The sequence below is a fragment of the Tachysurus fulvidraco genome, chromosome 15 (genome assembly GCF_022655615.1).
Source record: "Tachysurus fulvidraco isolate hzauxx_2018 chromosome 15, HZAU_PFXX_2.0, whole genome shotgun sequence".
NCBI lineage: Eukaryota > Metazoa > Chordata > Actinopteri > Siluriformes > Bagridae > Tachysurus > Tachysurus fulvidraco.
The window spans coordinates 12298343-12319617 of record NC_062532.1 but is presented as its reverse complement, the minus strand read 5'-3'; the positions used below and the strand labels follow the sequence as shown (position 1 = coordinate 12319617).

Genomic DNA, 21275 nt, shown 5'->3' with positions numbered 1-21275 from the left:
GTACACAATTCTGTAAATTGCAGAAAATCATTACAATCGTTACAAGACAAGTTTATTTACAGACCTCTAGCGTGCCAGGTTATTAATTTTGGAAACTGTACATGCTCTGCTTTCCTTAACCTTAACCCAAATAATACTCTTGATTATGATACAGTTGTGATAGAATTACATAACACCCGCTACTGTGAAGTGATATGAAAAGTGTGTAATGATAGCTGTTTTTGTTTGTGTTGTTTTTCAGTGTTTGCCTTCATGCACCGCGACTGCCATGTTACATCCCTGGCAGTGTAACCAAACTGAAAAAATGTTCATTAATCTATTCCCAATTCACATGAAAGAGATTATAGTTAACCAGGAAAAAGGAAGTTTTTTGTTTTTTGTTCACCAATGTGAATCTCTCTTCGTTTGGATTTCCCACTGTGTGCAGTTGCTAATGCCTAGTTTTGTTTACATCTAATTACGATTCTATCAGTATTACAGGAAGACATTTTAAAAGGAGTCTGATTTCTTATAAGACATGGGAGTCAGTTAAGCATAACATTTCTTACAGTAACCGTGGTTAAAATTTTAATTTAATACTACATTTAGAATTGTTACATTTATTTATTTGTTTGTTTGTTTGTTTGTTTGCTTGTTTGTTTGTTTGTGTCAAAGACAGCTAGTCATAGTCAGAGAGTGAAAATATGGACGCTGACTGGATATAAGATAATAAAACAAGAATAAAACAGTTTTTCTGGAGCAATGTGCAATACATTGCCACTTTCCGGCACCAATCTTACATTTTGTCTTAAAAACTAAGACAAAATGTAAGATTGATTAGAAAGATTAGAATGTAGGATTCAGTGGTGGCTGAAGTGGTTAAGGTGCTGTATCATCTGTTAGAAACTACTGTATGACATATTGACCTATCAGTTAAATCCGAATAAAATAATATTTTTTAATTTTATAGTATTTATATTAAACCCAACTACAGAGTGTTCAGAATTTTTCGACTGTCCGTCTAATAAAGCAGGGCACAGGTCAGAAGATTCATGAGCAGGAGTGCCAAATGTGAAGCAAAAGAAGTCAGCAGATTGTAGAGATTGTTTTCAGGCTATTCGTGATCTTTGCTCATTCACTCATTTCTGTCTTCCTTCCTGATCGAGTCGTAGCTTAAAAGGAGCAAATACCAGCATGATGACGTGTACAGACTCAAAAAAAGGTCACAGCAAATCTTTAGTTTACTGTGTCAATGAACAAAGCACACCAGTCTGACGTCATTGTCTCGACAGTCTCGCATCATGACGGCTTTAGCACAGTTTATTTAAACCAGAGCCTTGTCCGAGCATTGACTACACGCCCGGTGCAGACAGCCACCAAACATTCTCCCAAAACATTGTTTTCAATTGTTTTAGATAATGCAGAAAAACTAGTTCCTCTTTATAACAAGGGAGAGAAAAACCTGTTTTTTGACTGAATATACTTTTTCATGATTATACCATGAAGCTGAACAGTCTCAGATTCCTGACAAACTCGTTCCTGAGTCCACATGGGGGTTTTCACAAGGACATTTGTGTTTAAAATTCACATTCAACAGCTGGTGTATCGAACATACAGCACATTTAATACTAATTTCATTTCATTTATGTAGAACTTTAGCGTACACTATAAGAAATTGCAGTTTCATTTCAAGATACATGCCAGAAAGTGCTCTTTCCCAAAAAGGCTTAAGTATCATAAGTTAATATGAATAACCTTGATTAATTGTTAGTATAGGAGCGGCAGCAGGACATCAAGGACCGTCACTGAACAAAGGGTATACGTGAGCGTGATTGCCATTTAAAGACATCCGACTAGACGGTAGTATCACCCAGCCGTTTGGGAGGCACTCAGTTTTTACACTCAATTTACATTAAAAGTGAAAAACAGTATAAAAGCAGAAGCAGGATTTGTCTTGCGTTCTTCTAGACTCCGATGAACCCGAAGTACTTCATGTATTTTGTCACTACTACGCTGGAATTAAACTTCTTCATTAAGATCTTCACCCTCATTGTTTTGTTTTCTTACAATACCAAAAAAAACTGATTTATAACAAACAGGACAGAATGTTGAAGTATCATAAATGATGTATGTTAGATTTATAACTAGATAATCTTATCCCCAATAAATAAATAAACCTCTAGTGAGAAAGTTAATTGAGTTAACTGATTTACATGGATTTTAATATCTGATTTTAAATCTTGGCTGTTTATGTAATATTTCATATTATTTTAATATAACAATATTATAAATATTTTAATATATGAATATATTTAATATTATTTAAACAGTTCAGAATTACAGTTAGGGTTCGGTTAATACTGTAAAACACCATTTTCCGAATGTTATTATGTTATCAAGGGTTTATTATTTAATCAAAATGATTGTAATCTTCATCATGAACTTTCTTCCATAAACAGCATTTGGAAATAACTGGAATATAACAAACTTTGGAAAGACAGAAGGAAAAAAAAGAGCCCTTTGTATAATCTGGGAGTCTCATTGGCAGTTTTGTATTTCAGAATTTTTTTCTCCATTGGTTTTTCAGGAGACTCCAAGAGTGAAGTAGTATAATATCTATTTCCTCTCAAATGATCAGCCTTCAAAAACATGTCTAGGCTTTAACCTGTCAGATTCAGGTGATGACTGGTGGAGATGTTACACAATTCATTTAATTGAAAGTATTTAATTTAAAAGTGAAAATCAATCTTGACTGAAACTTTTCACCTACATAGATGTCATCCTGCACAGCACAAGAATAGAAGATAATGCTCATGTAGAGGGAAGAAGTGTGTTAGAGGAGATTATTTTTTAGCCGTGATAAAAGCATATTTTAGAAGATATCTATTTTCTATTGCAAGCAGTTTCTTAAGCATTGCAGATTTTAGAGCTGATTGTTAAGATGCACATTTACACATGGATTTTAGGTTGACAACATCTAAAGGATCTGGAAATTTGTATCATAAATAAAAAATAATGGATATTTCTGCATGAAAATGTTCATTTGTTTGGAAGCAGCTGATCTGATGTTCAAGGGTAAATGTCTACAGTGTAAAATATTTAATTGCAGAAGTTTTTCCTTCTGACTTGTTTGTGTAAACATTAAACCAAACTTTCAATTCACTGAATTCATTTTCTATATATTTATGTTTTGTAATTCATTTTAACCTGTAAATTGTAACGGCATCATGTACAACATGTATCAAAGTTCTTTGAGATTCATGACATGTTTTTGTTGCTCTGTCTGTCATGTTTGAAGGGTGGTGTGAAGCTATATGTAGTTAAATACGTTTGCACATGTGGTGTACCAGCCTTGTGTATGGAGTGTGTACAGGCTGCTCAGAGTAATGTGCTCAGCAGCTCATCTGTGCAGCTGGAGTGAGTTGTTTGTATGCAGAGAGCAGCTACGGCTGATTGGTGTCTTTTCAGGAACAGAGACTCAGTGGGTGAGCTGCAGCTCTGTTATTGAAGAAGGGAGCAGGCAGCTGGCTGGAGCTGAATAGACCTTTCTTAAAGCACTCTCTCTCTCTCTCTCTCTCTCTCTCACTCTCTCACACTCACTTTCTCTCTCTCAATCTCTCTCAATCGTTTTTTCACTCTCTCTCTATCTTTCTCTCTTTCTCTCTCTCTCTGTATGTCTCTCTCTCTCTCTCTCTCTCTCTCTCTCTCTCTCTCTCTCTCCCACTCTCTATTTCTCTCTCTCTTCTGCCTCCCTATCCTGTTTTATCTCTCTCTCTCTCTTCCTCCCTCTCTCTCTCTTCTCCCCCCTCTCTCTTCTGCTCCCCTCTCCTGATCTCTCTCTCTCTCTCTCTCTCTCTCTCTCTCTCTCTCACTCTCTCTCTCCCCTGATCTCTCTCTCTCCTGCTCCCCTCTCCTGACCTCTCTCTCTCTCTCTCTCTCTCTCTCTCTCTCTCTCTCTCTCTCTCTCTCTCTCTCTCTCTCTCTCTCTCTCTCTCTCTCTCAGTGCCAGGTGTTGAATATTGATGCTGTTATTTTTTTCCCCATGTCTCATTTTAGCTGAAGTTTTGTCTTTAGATATTATTGGATAATTAGAATATTAATTTTGGATCAGTTCTCATAAATCACATCATCTCACTGTCAGGGAAGAAACATCATATGATTTTTCTAAGCAAAGCACATGTGTGAATTAGCTGTAAGCTACAGAGTGTTTTTTAAAGGCAGTGGTAAGAATGATGCAATAAACTGGAAACGTTTGTGTGTAGCGTTCCATCTGTCTGGCAGAAACCATCAGATTTTTTATTTTTCATGACATCACGTCCTTTACAATTGATCTCACTCCCCGTAACACACCAATACAGGCATATTACTAGATAATAAATTATGACTAGATTTTGCTAGATAAAAGTGTGTCGTTTTAGAAAGTAATCAACTTCTACAATGAAATTGATTATTTTCCTGTATCTCCGTGTTCCATGACATTTACACAATCGTTACACAACGATTGTACATTTTGGTTTACTAACAAAAATTGAACGTCCGTGTACCTGTTTATGTACGGGAGTTCCTGCTTATGTACGGTAAATAGATCGGAAGCACTTGTTCCCTCTCCACCCTTTCTTTCTCTTTTTGTTAATAGCACACAAAAGCATCTTGTTGTTAATGCACTCTGTAAAAAACAACATTCCATCAAACCGTACGATAGAGTAAGTTAAAAAAACAACAACAATTTAGGGTAAACCCTATCCAATATATCCTCATTTTTCTATTTATTTGTATCATTCTTCTCTCTCCTAGGTCATCGCTCACATGTCCTCATTGCCTTAAACAGAGTCACACATTCGATCCGTTCCTGTGCATCTCTCTTCCCATCCCTTTGCGTCAGACCAGGTGAGTACAGTATAGCTCAACACCACACGCTCCTTTTCAGTGAACATCTGACTGCTGATAAACATCTGGGCCCTTATTCATAAAGAGTCAAAGGATGATCTCTGAGAGCTCCTAATTTAGCTTAAAAATGTCTAACTAGGAATCTCAGCTTAAGAGTGATTCAGGACCAATCTCAGAGCATCTCTGAGCAAGGAAAATACAAACACTTTTATCTTACAGAGGAGGCGGAGCTAAACCCTGTTACTAGGTATGACACATTCTTTTGAAGACTTTGATTGGTTGTCCAATATATGTTCTATTATAAGCCTTTATTTTGCCTCTATATTAAGAGACAAAATAAATTTGAGACTATATCGTGTAGGGATTACGTTCATGACCGATCTCATATTAGAGATGCGCTAACATCTGTATGTTATAAATATAATGTAAATGTATACATTTCTTCTCCCTCTTCCCCTTTTGGCCATTTTCTCTTCTGCCAAAGAAACTCTTAAGCCTCTTAAAAGTCCTTGTCTTTACTCCTAAGACTTTCTGAGGGTTAAGATGCTTTGTGAGTAACTTTCATCTTTACTAGGATCTTCTCTTTTATCTTAAGGTGAAACACTCCCATTTCTGAGAATTTTCTTAAAGTTTCATCACTAGGAGCAACATTTTGCACTAAGAATTTTCATGAATACAGGCCCAGGTGTCTTAGTACTGCTTTTTTGGACCAGTCATAGAGCAGGAGTCTCTGAATTCAGTACTGGAGAGCTGCACAGATCAGAAATACTTAATGAATTTTATTTATTATTTATTATTACTTTACACAAGGCTCTTAATTAAATACATCTGTGTATACACGCAACATTCAACTGACTGCATAATGACGTAAGCTGTTTGTCATACACGCCACTTATAGCTTAAATTAGGAGAGGCTATGGTACTTTATAATAAACAAGCTTTCTCTAAAACCTTTTAGATAAAGGAAATGGCTCAGTAATTATTGTACACAGTGAGGTCAAGATAACTTTTCAATAAAGGCTGTACCATGACATGTTTGAAATTAAGTGCAAAAAGCACTATAATACAGTACGACTTACGACCAAGATATCCCTAAACAGGTGCACAGGCAATACGTGAGATCTGGTAATACGTGAGCTTCATCTGGGAGCTTATTTAGGAAAATTGACATGGTCTAAGGTCTGGTGTGTGGGAGGATACTGGCTGCCAGGAAGAAAACATTACAGTGCTGATTCTGTCGAATGTGCGTGAAAAAAGCGGCATTAATTCCGCAAAACTAGACGATATCATGACTCAACACTCTCTCTCTCTGTCTCTCTCTCTCACACACACACACACACACAAAGCATACTCTTCCTGCTACATTCAGGAGTCTCATTCAGTCCAGGCTACAGATATAACCATGATCTGGAAGTTCATATCCCGTAGCGGAGGAACACTTTGTGCTTCAGACTCACCCCCTTTCAATGTCCACACCATTAAAAGTTCAGCCAGATAACTAATGTTTTATTCTTCCCCTTTGCTTTTATTTCAATATGCACTGCTTAAGATTCTCGGAGCCGAAGAACCGAATCGAAACCCCACCTTAACACATCTGACTGAATTTGGGGTTAGTATTATCAAAGCCCTAGTATAGTCCTTTCCAGAGTCTTCTCACTGGTCTGGACTTGGAATTGATGGCCAGCATTGCAGTGTAAACCAAACAGTGCTTTCTGGTATCTTCACCTGTTATGTAGTACGTAGGAACAAGAGGAAATATCTATTTATAGCAGCACTTCAGGAGGCCAAGCATTCAGAAGAACAGGGCCGAGCTGTCTGGTTACATTCAGCGACAATCGACTGAAAGGGCTCCTCCTAATATCAAAAACAATAGCACATTCAGACTGGAACCGTGAGGCTCACCGCACCCTGCGAGCACTGCGCTTGGGCCTGCAGGGGAAATCCTGACATTTTTGACGAGTCACCTATTCACAAGTGTAAACACTCACAGGGGCGTGCAGTACACATGCTCCCAAATCTTCCCACACGCTGTCACACGCTCATTTACATATGCTGCACATGTATACACTCGTATTGTGTTTAAATAACCCAGATTTAAATTGTGTTACAGCTGAGCTAAATGTCACATGAAAGCGTGATGACTATACGGTTCCTGCACTTACGATAAGTCTTAACAATAAGCATAGCATGTGACACTTTATGAGATTTCCTCTCTGTTCTGTGCAGTGTTTATTTAACTGTAGTGAGCTGGTGTGTCAGGACATTGTTTTTTGTGGGGGTTTTTTTTTGGATACAATGCCAAGACAGTGTTAATGACACAGGCTGCTCCAGCAGCAGGGAGGTGAGGCTGGTAATTAGAGCGGCTGATTTAGTGTTAAGCTGCCTTAGTGTTGTCAGAGTTGGGCAGCCTCTCTGTCCCACACTCACATCCCTCCTGTTATGGTGCCAGGGTGTGCTTGGCTCTGCATCTCTCTCTCTCTCTCTCTCACACACACACACACACACACACAAACACACACACACACACAGAAGGTTAATAAGGGCTGTTCCTCAGACTTCATATCCTCTGCATCCAGTATACTTTCTTTCCAACAGTCTTTTCATCAGTCGTATCCCTTAATTGAATTTAATAAGTGAAGGGTACACTGCGTTAAAGATCTCTAATACCTAACATGTATTCGATACACAAACATTGTTGAAAATAAATATTATAAATAATTTTAATAAAAATAAAATAGCTTTTTTTAAATGTATTTGTATATTTACTTGTCACAAATGAGGGCAGACAAGCAGCTTTGATCACACACACACACACACACACACACACACACACACACACACACACAAACACACACACAAGCACACACACACACACACACACACACACACACACACACACACACACATACACACACACACACACATACACATACACACACACACACACACACACACACACACACACACACACACACACACACACACACACACACACACACACACACATAAACCCAGATTATCCTCAACACTTCACTGTTTATTCCTAGTCTGCTGAAGCAGTTCAGTAGGCAGATCTGTCTTAAGTAGATATGCTTCATGGCTGTAGTCTCGGCTCTTGGTGGCTTATCTGCCGAATGTCTTTCAGTCTTAAAATGTGAACGGATCAATGTTAAGTACAACGCCCTGCCTAAAATGTATGCCACAAAAGATTCCAAAATTTTTGACGTTTTTTGACGTTTAAAAAAAAATACAAATTATTATAGAAATGAATTGAAGTTGTGTATTGAAATAATGGGTGCATTGCTTTGCAGAAATTTTGGCCTTTGTTCCTCTGACTGTTCTTGATTCTAGTAAATGGACAAGAATGAAAAAAATAAAAACGGTGTCTTCATGATCAGATAGCAAATTATCTTCATGATCAAATTATGCCATTGTTTTTATCTGACAGAACAGAGACGGTTTATTTCGTTAATTTGCTTTACATCAGCAACATTTTAAAATAATAATGAATTTAACGGCGAATTGTACGTCGTCTTGTACGTTGTCTTGTCCACTGCGGTGTCTTCGGCCATCTTGAATATTTTTCATTTTCTCATCCAGCATCAACGCCTGGTACCTTCACTTCTCCTCTGCTATGTAAAGCAAAGTTGCAATTGTTGAGTGCATGAAGTGTCCAAAATTCTTTTTTTCTTTTAAGTAGAAAATAAATGCACCATCCTTTAAGGGTACATGAAGTGTACCTCTTCCTCTCACACTATTCACACAACAAATTGCCATAAAATAGTTCATCGTTATGTGATTTTGGGTGCACATGCTGACTACTTACATGTTTTATAGTGGTGACACACACACATTTATTTCTGCATTTTCATTTTCATTTTCATCAACCTTCACTGCGCTGTACTGATGTATCTAGAAATGGTTCACAGCCAGGAGGAAATCTGATACAGGTAACTATATAAAATATCTCCAGTGGCCAGGCCTGATCTACCAGTTGAAGTTTCGGTTCAGTGAATGGAGCTGGGTTTCTCTCGGTGACATGCCACACAACTGAGTCACACCATAGAATTAGGAACATTTCCCACAGCCAGAGAAAACATTAGGAACACTTCCCACATCCGATTGATTAAACGCCGGCCTTCTCTGTTTATTGTGACACAGCCTTGGTGGGTGTCCATAAACAGATAAGCCTGTTTGTGTGTAAAAGGCTTTTGTCAGGTTAATTGCATGTCTGAAGGTTTTCATTTCCAGCCTTGGATTGTCTTACCGTTTCATTTCATAGATGTGTTTTCATCTGCGGGGAAAAAAACCACACACGGCTCGTAAATCGAAGGGAAACAGGGTATCCTATGGTATAGAGCTTTTCTCTGTATGTAGAGATTTTAATTTTGTTTTCTCTTTTATATTATCAGTCAAATATAGAATTTTGGTTGTTGCAAAGATTAGAAGATTGCACTTGGTAAATATTAACATAACAACATTAACAACGTCTGAGCCATTACTGGCCATCTTTTTTGTCAGGCTGGGCAGGCTAGCATTCACCCAGGCTTGTGCGACATAGCAATGTAATCATCCATACAGGATTTAACACTTCCACAGTGTCCAGAGACATTAACAATGATTATAAGATAATGTAATAAAGTTTAGTAGCTTTGCATCACACCACCAAGGTTGGGGGTTCAGCTGCGATCTCTGGCCAATGTGAGTTTTCATATTCTTTCTGTGCTTTGAGGGTTCCGGTTCCGGTTCCTCCACGTTCCTACTCTAGTCCAAAAGCACACATTTTAGGCTGAGTGACATCTCTACCCATTTTTGGCCTGGACAATTATGTTTCTGGACAAGCAATTTTTTTCCCCTTTTACTTTCATTATATAATTGTAATTATTCCAGATGAAGGGTTTCACGTCTCTAGAAGAAGTTCATTGGTTCAATCACTGATTCTCATGCAGATTTAAAAAGAAAATAACAAGAAACTATTATTTTAAAATCTATTTAGAACCAAACAAAAGTCACATTAGTAATATTATTATTTTAAAATACCATGCAACACTGTGAAGAGTTCGAACTGCATCGTTTTGACTTTTACATCCCCGAATCAAAACTTTTATCTGCTGCTTTTCTTCTCTTTGTTTTCCTTGGCTGTGTGCCGAGCTGCACACTTGAACCCTATCACTTTCCCCATTCTGACCCCCTTTAAAGCTGCTGACCCACAAAACACGACACACATAGCCCCTGCTGTGTGACCTCTCAACTGTGACCCCACAAACCAAGTGTTTTCTGATAAAAACCAACAATACTCAAAGTCACACATGTTCCATATTTCTTTTCCATTTCATTGTTTTGGTTGAAATCAGTTTCTCTTTGAGAAAAACAAGTCGCCTTTACAAAAGAACACAGAGCTTTGAAGTTGTCTGTCAGATCATCTTCACAGCGGAAGCTCCCATAGGTGTGGCACATGTAGAAGGTCAATGATCAGTCATCTGTGAACATTAGCTAGAAAATATCTGAGGTTAAATGAGTTGAGTTAGAGAGCTGCAGACTTATCCACCTGACCAAACCAGATTAGACCAGATTCTAGCTTAATGTGGCTAATAGTCTGTTTTTGTCAGGTGGCAATTGGTGTTAGATTAAAACAGCTACTGAATTAGCCTTACCAGTGAAGCTCTATGGAGACGTTATACTATAACAGAACAGATCAGAAAGCCAATTAGAAAATCGCTAATGTTTACTGATGAGTTTGGTCAAATTTGCAAATGGCAAAGGTGAAGTTCTAGCAACTTCAGCAGCTCAGGGCTGTTAAATACTGTATCTACACCAAATGGAACTTGGTGAACTAGTTTAGAAGCAGAGCTCGACATTTTCTACAGCGTCAGTAGAATAAGTCTTCCACATAGTAATGGTGCAAGCCTATGTGTTGGTAAGCTACGTGTAAAACCTGATGCCCAGAAGCTGCATTTAAGGCTTCCATCTATTAAAAATGTGGGAAGTTGAGCAGGATTTGAGTTTTTATCACACATTTGCATAGACTTATTATTAGACAGATTATTCCTAATCTACTGAGGTGGTTCAACAGAGGGCTCTATTTTAAGTATACGTGCTTCATTGATGTAAAACGATTCAAATGATAAAAAAAATCAGGGCCAAATTAAAATGCATTTGAATAAAGATTCTATTATTTTATTTCTTTATTTATTTTTTCAAATAATACATATGTATAATTAACACTCAATGTACTGATGTAGAAATGTATTGTATTTGGATATGTATTTACTGAAATTCTGTGTGTGTGTGTGTGTGTGTGTGTGTGTGTGTGTGTGTGTGTGTGTGTGTGTGTGTGTGTGTGTGTGTGTGTGTGATTTAGGCCACTGTGTGTGACTCTGGTGTTCAGCACTAAAGGGCAGAGGTATTTAAGAGTAGGACTGGCTGTGCCTTTATTCGGTTCTCTGGCTTGCCTGCGCAGAATGGTGGCAGATGAGGGCAAGATTTCCCCGGACCAAGTGAGCATAAACACACACACAGACACACACACACACACACACACACACAGATGTATTATTGTTCTATCCTTTCATTGGCTTTATAGTAGTTAGATTGAGTTCAGCTTTTAAAAAGTGGCATTACTCAGCAGAACATCCAGTTCTTTGCTCTACATTGAAAAGAACAAGCTGTATTTCCAGACCAATCTCGCTTTATTTGTGCACATTCAAGCCCACCAAGTTTATTTCCTTGCCCAGGGACAAACCCCCAAATGCTCCCAAGGAAACCGAAACATACACAACCTTATTCTAATGCCATGCTCAATATTCATTAAAAAATGAGTGTTTTCCTCTTCTTTCTTTTCTTTACTCTATGATATCTCAGCAAACATGCATGAAAATAAGTTATAACCAAAGACCTTTTATGTATAGTTAAATGTCTGGCAATTTCCAACACACATAGGTTTGACAGTGTTAACACACAAGGTTTGATTCGAAATTATTTTGAGTGTTTTACAATGGCCAAAGAATGAGCTATGTGACCATGCATCATAAGGCAACAATTTAGTCCACTGAAACAAAACAGAGGCTAAAGTTTAGTCATCAACGATAGTGCTTTTTGCAGAGGTCAGGTCAATGAGCATTAGATTTAGTAGCTCCGATAATGTGTCACGTATGTACGAATTAGCAGGCAATTAAAAATGTTTGTTAAAGTCAGTAGTTAAAAGCGATTCAAGTCTTTCACACTGAATTCTTTTTGGGATATAGTCTTAACAAGTAAACAGCACTTTTACTAATATTTCTTTCTTTTGCTCTAGGTGATTTTGACTGAAATTTACACTACTGGTTTCCAACGCTCTTTTTTTGATGACGATGATTTGACCAGCATCGCAGAAAATGATGTCATTTATGCCTTCCAAGCCCCGCCTCTTTACATCAGGGGAGGATCCACGAGAACATCAGGTAAACTAAAAAAAACGTTATCGAACACTACTTTTCTTACGCAACCCAAAAATGGTCCTCAAGCCACAGATATTATGGCATTTCACATTAAACATATCTATTTTTTTTTTGTTAATTTTAGTATATACACTCTGAGAAATTTAATCTGTAGAAAGCTGTATCCTACATGGTCCACCTGCCAACAAGGCACAGAACAGATTGGTACCTTTGTTTCTGATGGAGTATGATTTCTCTAGGGTTTACTGGCAGCCTATTCAACAGTAATACACACAGGCCGTATGAAACGAGGCAGCGTGGCCTTGAGTTTCAGACACGATCTAACATTAAAAATCAAAAGGAGTTTTCAGAAAGAATAGCAGCTGTTCAGAATTCTATTCATCTGACAGAACAAAGGTACAAGACAGAGATTCACCTACATTTTCATACATTCATAAACACACACACACACACAATACCAGGATAAACATTCATTCTTTCAGCAATTAATATTATGGGCAATGATAAACATTTAACTCTACTGATGGAATTGTGTATATAGGAAAATAAACATCATTACATTAGCATTTCTTTGGCCGTCATGGTGTTACAGGTACAGTCGTATACAAAAGTTTCGGAACCCCTGACAATTTCCATGATTTTTTTTGTAAATTTTTGTGTGTTTGGATCAGCGATTTCATTTTGATCTATCAAATAACTGAAGGACACAGGATTAACAAAAAATGTGCAATATGCATCAAAACAAAATTAGACAGGTGCATAAATCTGGGCACCACAACAGAAAAATCACATCAATATTTAGTAGAGCCTCCTTTAGCAGTAATAACAGCCTCTAGACGCTTCCTAAAGCTTGTAATGAGTGTCTGGATTCTGGATGAATGTATTTTGGACCCTTCCTTCTTACAAAACATCTCCAGTTCAGTTAGGTTTAATGGTTGCTGAGCATGGACAGCCCACTTCAAATCACCCCACAGATGTTCAATGATATTCAGGTCTGGGGAGTGGGATGGCCATTCGAGAACATTGTACATTTGCAGAAAACTGTACATGATGGACTTCGGTATAATGACAGAAATGTCACCAGTGTGTGATCTCAGCACTTAAAGATAAATTGTAGGTCTTGCACATGCCACTGCTGCAGACAGCCTTCTCTGTTTTGGAGTATTATCATTTAATTCATTAAGACTTTTAGAAACCAGGGTTTAACCTCTGAGTGTTAATATATTTACATTTAGTGCAAACTTCTAAAACTAAAAGTAAACTCTATGTCATGTTATGATCATTTCCCTGCTGACTTTGAAACTCATTGTGCATCACTTATGTCAAAGTCACATGTTTATGAATAGAACTCCAATTAGTCAAGAGATAATATACAGAAACTATTCAAGTTTTTATAGAATTAAATTCACTTCTTCATTTCTTCTGTCAGTATACAAACTCACTCCATTAAGCACTGACACAAGTATTTGTTTCTAAATGTTATATCATTCATGTTAGTTTTGATCATGAAGGGCTTATGCATGTTTTATGTGGACTTATGAAAGTGAAAGTGACGTGAAATACGGCTAAGTACGGTGACGCATACTCAGAATTTGTTCTCTGCGTTTAACCCATCCAAAGTGCACACACATACACAGCAGTGAACACACACACACCGTGAACACACACCCGGAGCAGTGGGTAGTCATTAATGCTGCGGCGCCGTTGGGGGGGTTCAGTGCCTTGCTCAAAGGCTCTTCAGTCGTGGCCGGCCCGAGACTCGAGCCCACAACCTTAGGGTTAAGAGTCAGACTCTCTAACCATGACTTCCCCCCATGAACTACATATGAAGTTGGAATATTGAAAGGCTTTATTGGAAGGTTTTTATTTAAACAGCCTTTAAACAAAAAAAAGTTTTTTATTGGAATCAGTTGATTTTCAGCAGCGCTGTCTGTGTGACTGTCTCCATACATACGCCACTTATCCACGTGATGTATTATGCAGCGTATTCATTCGTAGTTGTACACAAGCATTACATGTGCATGCTGAATCCAGGAGCGATCCGGGTTTTTCTCAGCTGTCCGCAAAATAACAAATTGTCCAAACAGATCCAGACACACAAACACAGACATCTTTCTATTCTGTGGTTGTGCTATTAAGTGCCACGCTTTACTGAAAGACAAACATTCACAAGCATAATGCACGTGGCAGTGGTGAAGGGGCTTAACACTTGCTGAAAGGTCCCCATAATTACAGCAGGCTCCACTGTATTTACACGCATGTCTGAACATGTGGCACATGCTGACTGGGAAGAGACAGCTACGAGGAGGCTGGAAGATGGAGTCAGAGAGGGAAGGACAGCTTTCTAAGTGCACTAAGAGTGTGGTTATTCTTAGCCTCTTCCATCTTCAAGATTCTGGCAGTGTGAAATCTGTTCCTGTAATATTGCTGTGCTCAGTGTGTGAAGCCAGCTTGGGTTTTGAGCATGTCCTATGGTCATTTCTTTGTGGACAGAGACCCAGCATAGCTCTACAGGGAGGTCAAGGTGTTTAATTAAAGATCTGACAGTTTTGGCTAATGCTAATACTCAGCTCAGAGGAGCTCTCAGGCAGCTGTGAGGGGATTTGGATTGACACTCAGTGTTACTCACTGAAAGAAAGGATGAGAGGATGAAGACGATGTATCTCGAGCTGATCCATTCTTGCTTTGGTGTACTTGCATCATAGCTGTAAAGTAATTAATTCATCATGAGGTCATTTTCACACACGCACACAGACACAAACACACACACACACACACACACACACACACACACACACACACACACACACACACACACACACACATACTGTACACACACACATATTATGCTCAGTGTTCTGAGCATTTTCTGGACTGTGTTCACTCTTAATGAAGTAGTGAGTCATTTTTAGAGCCCTTTTATGTCTGTTATGTAAATCTTAATTGCAGTGAAAACTGTAGAACCGAGTGTGTGAAGGTAAAATCTAGGCACTGCTCAGAGCTCCGGACACGCATTTATTCATTCCACACTTTTCAGCACTACTACAAATGGCTCAACAAACCCAAAGCAAGTCAACAGAAACAAGTCAGTCCTGAACTCACAGCTTTCACTCCACGTAGGATTGTGTGTCCTTGGTCTTTCCCCTTGTCTGAAGAGGGCATCCAAAGTTCCAGTTTGGATGGTGCCAAGAAATACATCATTTCCCAATAACAGGACATATCTCCAAACTTGTCCTGAGACAAGACCCAACCTTCTTATCCAATATCTGATATACTTAAATGGTATTTTTAAGTCAAGAAGCTTTTATTGTCATTTCAACCATATATAGCTGTTGCAGTACACAGTGAAATGACACAATGTTTTTCCAGGACCATGGTGCTACATAAAACAAAGACAGGGCTAAGGACTTAGTAAGTAGTCTTAGATACATAACGTGCAACTGTGCAATCGGGTGCAGACAGTGCAGGACAAGACAGACAAGACAGTGCAGGACAAAAGACAATACAAAAAAGACTATACACAAGAGACAATAAACAGAAACAGCACCGACCAGTGTAAATACTGTATGTCCAACAATTTTCCGTCTGCAGTAATACTAGAATGAACACCGTGTTATAGCAGCAGGTCCCTGAAATAATGTAAAGAATTGTGCAAAACAGCAAAGGACTGAAATGCGAGACAATCTGTGCAAAGGGCAAAAAAAGTGTGCAAAAACAGCATGTAAACAGGTTGATGGATGTATGTTGGAAGTGTGTGTATGTGGTGTAGGTCTGTGCAGGCTATACAGGTGATGTGCGTGCGTATATTGTGCTCAGAACAGTTCAGTTATTAAGGAGTCTGATGGCTTGTCGGAAGAAACTGTTACACAGTCTGGTCATGAGGGCCCGAATGTTTCGGTACCTTTTTCCAGACGGCAGGAGGGTGAGGAGTGTGTGTGAGGGGTGTGTGGGGTCATCCACCATGCTGTTGGCTTTGCAGATGCGTGTGGTGTAAGTGTCCATTTGCTCATGCAAATAATGATAGTCTTTTTCCAAAAAGCAAATCAGAATCCAATTAGTCGAATGTCATCATAGTTTTTTCTTCTTCTGTCGATGGATTTTGGAGAGCATTGTATTTACTAGTAAGTCTTGCATTGTGCTGCCGTTGTGGCTTTTACTGAAACCGTGATTTTCACCTGGAATCTTCATCTGACATTATCATTGTTGCACTATTTCTATTTTATGTATTCCTATTTAAACAACCACTGTATTGTCTTTAATGTTGCATTGTGTTACTGAACCTACCATCCTTCAGGAACCATCCTATCATCTCCCACTCAGTATATGTCAGTATGCATGGCACGACAATAAATATTGATACATTGATAGCATGCATGTGGATCATGCTGTGAAGAACACCATGAACATACCATGAAAGATGAACGAACCTCCGTCATTTTGATTTCAGGCCAATGGTCAAAAGCTCGTCCTGATTTAAGGCTATCAAATTACTCCATAGCAGTATACAATGAAACCTTTCTGTGTTTTCATGACTGTGCTTCACCTCTCACTCCATAAAATGGGTCCAAAATGACTTGAAATGAATCATGCAGAAGGCTGCGCTCGATGTACAGGAGGAAAGCGCAAGTCGTACCCCGATTACAGCAACTGTGAATAATATAGTGTGCCAGTTATGTTCCCCCAGACCAAGAAAATTCATGACCCTGATGTCTTGGTGTTTGGTGTTGAGCTTGTATGAGGATCAACTTTACTATCCATGCCATAAGCTCCTGAGAGGAATTTTATTCTGAGAGCTTTGCTGTCATGAGAAGATATGTTCAATAGAATATTCTAGAAAAACTAAAAGCCTCAGATTCCTTTCCTTGGTTGACGAGAATTGAACCAGATGTGGTCTTCTGCTGTGTTCACCCCCACGTGCAAAATATTCACCACGGTTGTAAAAAGTGTTTGAGTTACTGTAGCCTTTTTTGTCAGCTCAGTCCAGTCCAGCACATCTCCTCTGACCTTTCACATCAACATGGCCGAACGTATTAGTAGTTGCATCTGCAAATGGTCCCCAGAATGCAGAGAGCTTGAATTATTATGATTCAGTGATAATTTGGGATTAATACTGTCTTCACATTTTAGTGCGCCGTTACTCAACAGATCTTTATGCACCATTGTTGCATTTTATTTGATGCTGATTTCTTACTGTCTCCTCAGTCATTTGTTGTTCAAATTCTCAGCTGTTAAAATGGTCTCTAAAGGATTTTTTCTGTGCAATAAATATAATAAATATATTCTTTCTGCTTGCTGCTATCACTGCTCTCAATTTTCACTGCTCGGCATCAGTCGTCCATTTTTAAGCAGAGGTTTCACCCTTCCTGTGAATAATAAGAGCATGATGACAAGTCTTTTAAAAGGCTTGACGTGTTCTGTACTAACTCTGATATTTCCTCTCTTCCCTGGCTCAGGCTACCACCACAGTCTCCCTTCTTCACCGTACTCCACTTCTGGGTCCGAGGCTCAGAGACTGGCTGCATCCGGGGCACTCTCCTCCGAGTTTCTCAACCATGGAGGGGGAACAACAAAGATTCTCCTGCTGGTTTGTAACGCTGCTGGAGCAGGCCAACAAGCTGTGAGGTGAGTCCTGCAGAACTACTAGATAAGTCCTAATTTACTGTATACTAAATATTAAATATGCACAAAATTGATAACATCTGGAGAAAGGAGCAGGCTGGAGCAGGCTAGAGAGGAACTCATGGGATGATATACTGTACAGAAGTAGGTGAAACCGGGTAAACAAACAAAGACAGAGTGAAAGACTTGGTAATATCGAGAACAACAAGGTGAACTTAGCATACTGTATAGTTCACTGTGAACTGTGAGCGTGAAAGTCTTGTAAAGTCTGTGCGAGTTTGAGTGGCTATTGCTGGTGACAGCGAACGTGGAAGTGAGTGTGTGTTCTGGGGAGTGTCGTCCATGGTGGCCACGATTGCAGGCCACGGTGCATTGTGGCGTATGTGGATTGTGATGTGGAGTTTGTTGATTGCCATGACAGTGATCATTTAGAGCCTTTTTTATAAATCACCAACACATGCTAATTAACTGCGTGCATGTAGTCATTATTGTTTTGGGGTTTTTTTGTCCATTGATGGAAATACTGTATTATATAGCTCTAATTCTGACTGGGCAATAATATGATGTGATGTAGGAGCTGGAAAAACCTCCTGCCCTCAGGCAAAAAAACTGAATACGGATCAACGGACCTTTATCCCAGGTTGGTTGTCAGCTCTTGAGAGGTTTCAGATAAACTCGACATAGTAGCATGATCCATCAGATAGGCTTTAGTCCATGGCAGCTAGATTAAGAGTCCCCTGTCAGTTCCTTTCTACTTATAGTAACAGCAGAATAGCAAGATCAGGGTAGGGCGAGTGTTCATCAAGTGTCCATTTGTGGAAAAAGCAACACTTCATGTGGCCTTTTCATACCTTTCAACACCTTTCAATCTGTGAAGAGAAAATCATGACAGAAACAGATGGAAAAGACAAAGAACTGACGGCTCTTACCAGCTTTCACTTGTGTAACTCATACTTACCAAAAAATACACATTATCTTTAAAAAAAAAAAAACACGTTATTTCTTTCTGTGAGTCTAAAGATGAGGACACTGGCACTGATATAGCTGCATTTATGCTAAAACTTGTATAATGTGCTCCAGGTGTTTTCAGGTAGGTTAACAGCTTACAGCTTATGATTTTGGCTCTTTTCCCAGAGTTTCTACTTCAAAGAAAAGTCCTCGCTGATGTTATATTTTTATAACATTTATATAAAAAAAATGTAAACGTTGGATTATTATTTATTTATTTGTTTGTTTTTTTCTGTAAGAGGTTTGAGGCAGACACTGATGTCAAATGTAGACGTCGCTATTGCAGTTACGTGACATGACATACGGCTAAGTACGGTGACCCATACTCAGAATTTGTTCTCTGCATTTGACCCATCCAAAGTGCACACACACAGCAGTGAACACACACACGCCGTGAACACACACCCGGAGCAGTGGACAGCCATTTATGCTGCGGCGCCTGGGGAGCAGTTGGGGGGTTTTGGTGCCTTGCCTGAGACTCGAACAAACCTTTGGGTTACGAATCAGACTCTCTAACCATTAGGCCACGACTGCCCCATGCAATGGTGGTTTGACTAGTTAGTGATTTACAGAATGTCAAGCACACTAGTTTTGGTGTCAACTCATCGGTATTCTGCATTTGAACCAGAATATACAGATGAGGAAGTGTGAGAACTGAACAGACTCAAGAAATAAATCTTTTCAGGTAGAGATCGGTGAGTTGACGAATGGCATTATGGGTAAAATCGGGAGACATTTACTATAGCTAATTACCATCAAACATGGATGATTAATGTAGTCTCCTAAGCAGTCAAATTTTTTGTCAAATTGTGTGTGTTTGTGTGTGTGTGTGTGTGTGTGTGTGTGTGTGTGTGTGTGTGTGTGTGTGTGTGTGTGTGTGTGTGTGTGTGCGTGTGTGTGTCAGAGAGAGAACTAGAGAGAATATGTGTATGTGTTTGTGTGTATGGTTGTCTGTGTTTGACTGTGTGACGTTTGTGTGTGTCTGTGTGATCTGTAGGTGTGTTTCTTTCTTAGTTTGACCTACGTGTGTGTGTGTGTGTGTGTGTGTGTGTGTGTGTGTGTGTGTGTGTGTGTGTGTGTGTGTGTGTGTGAGAGAGAGAGAGAGAGAGAGAGAGAGAGAGAGAGAGAAGGAAAGAGACCTGTGTGTGTTTGTGTGTCTGGGTTGGGGTGACCTACTTGTGTGTGTCCATGTGACCTGTGTGTGTGTTGGTCGGTGTGACCTATGTGTGTGTGTGGCCTGTGTTTGTCTTTGTGTGTGTGTGTGTGTGTCTGTGTGTGTGTTTGTGAACGTGTGTGTGAGTGTGTATGTGTGTGTTTGTGAGCATGCGTGTGTGTGTGTGTTTCTGTGTGTGTATTTCTGTGTGTGTGTGTGTTTGTGTGTGTGTGTGTGTGTGTGTGTGTGTGTGTGTGTGTGTGTGTGTGTGTGTGTGTGTGTGTGTGTGTGTGTGTGTGTGTGTAGCCCAGAAAGCTTTGTTTCTCTATACAGTTTCATTTTGCTGTATTGTGGTAAATGGCAGTCTTTTCCTCCCCCCTGCAGAGAGCCTAATACCCTCACTGCCACATTAGGCTTATAACAGGGGAGAGGAAAAACACTGGCGGTAACAAACGACCCAGTACCAATTCGAAGCCCTGTGGTTAGAAACCTCTTCTTCAGGGTACTGAACATGACAAGGTCACTGTGTGAGCAATCCTACACAGCTGAAAATGAGTTTGTGTTTCGAAACAGCAGGAGGTGCAGCATATCTGCATTAGTGTCTGTTGTGGAAATCACTCAAGTCCTTCAACACACTCTCTCTCTGACTTCCTGTTTTAACTGAAAACTCGAGGTACTGAATCAAATCACGGCTCTTGTGTTATTATTATCCTGGCCACTTTAAGGAGAAAGACAGGAGATGATTTGATTGGATATTTCAGAAACTCACATAAGCATGTCTTTTAATCACATATTCAAACTCAGTAACAATAATCTAATAATATGCATGGACTCATTACTTACTCATTTTGTGTGGGCGATTATGAAAATTCGGTGTTTTCAAAAAATAAAGATTGTCTGTAAAATAAAAAGATTGCCCAGGCTTCTGCAAAGAGTTCTTTTTTCCTGTGCTCAAAACCATTTTCTGAGGATTTCCTGATAAATAAAGCTAACTCGTGTTAACTAGCTCAGGCAAACACAGTGAGTACATTGATTTCACATTAATTAACTCAAATTAAATCTTCGTGTACTGTGACAGAGCGAGATTGCCTAATGTTTCTCAGACAGAGCATGTGAGGCGACGGAGAAAGGGGGCGGGACTTCCAGACGGCAGAGAGATAACTGTCTTTCCAGAGTCACATGGCTTTGGGCTC

At 39.2% G+C, this 21275-nt stretch overlaps 1 protein-coding gene across 1 annotated transcript in view; it reads left to right on the top strand.

Annotated features, from left to right (window-relative positions):
* Positions 1-21275, top strand: part of usp43b (ubiquitin specific peptidase 43b) — a 75894-nt gene that overhangs the window by 38524 nt on the left and 16095 nt on the right. The window contains exons 4-7 of the mRNA XM_027141539.2: positions 4774-4866; positions 11228-11363; positions 12161-12305; positions 17756-17924. Coding sequence (XP_026997340.1) covers positions 4774-4866; positions 11228-11363; positions 12161-12305; positions 17756-17924 — 543 coding nt within the window. The remainder of the gene's footprint in view (positions 1-4773; positions 4867-11227; positions 11364-12160; positions 12306-17755; positions 17925-21275) is intronic.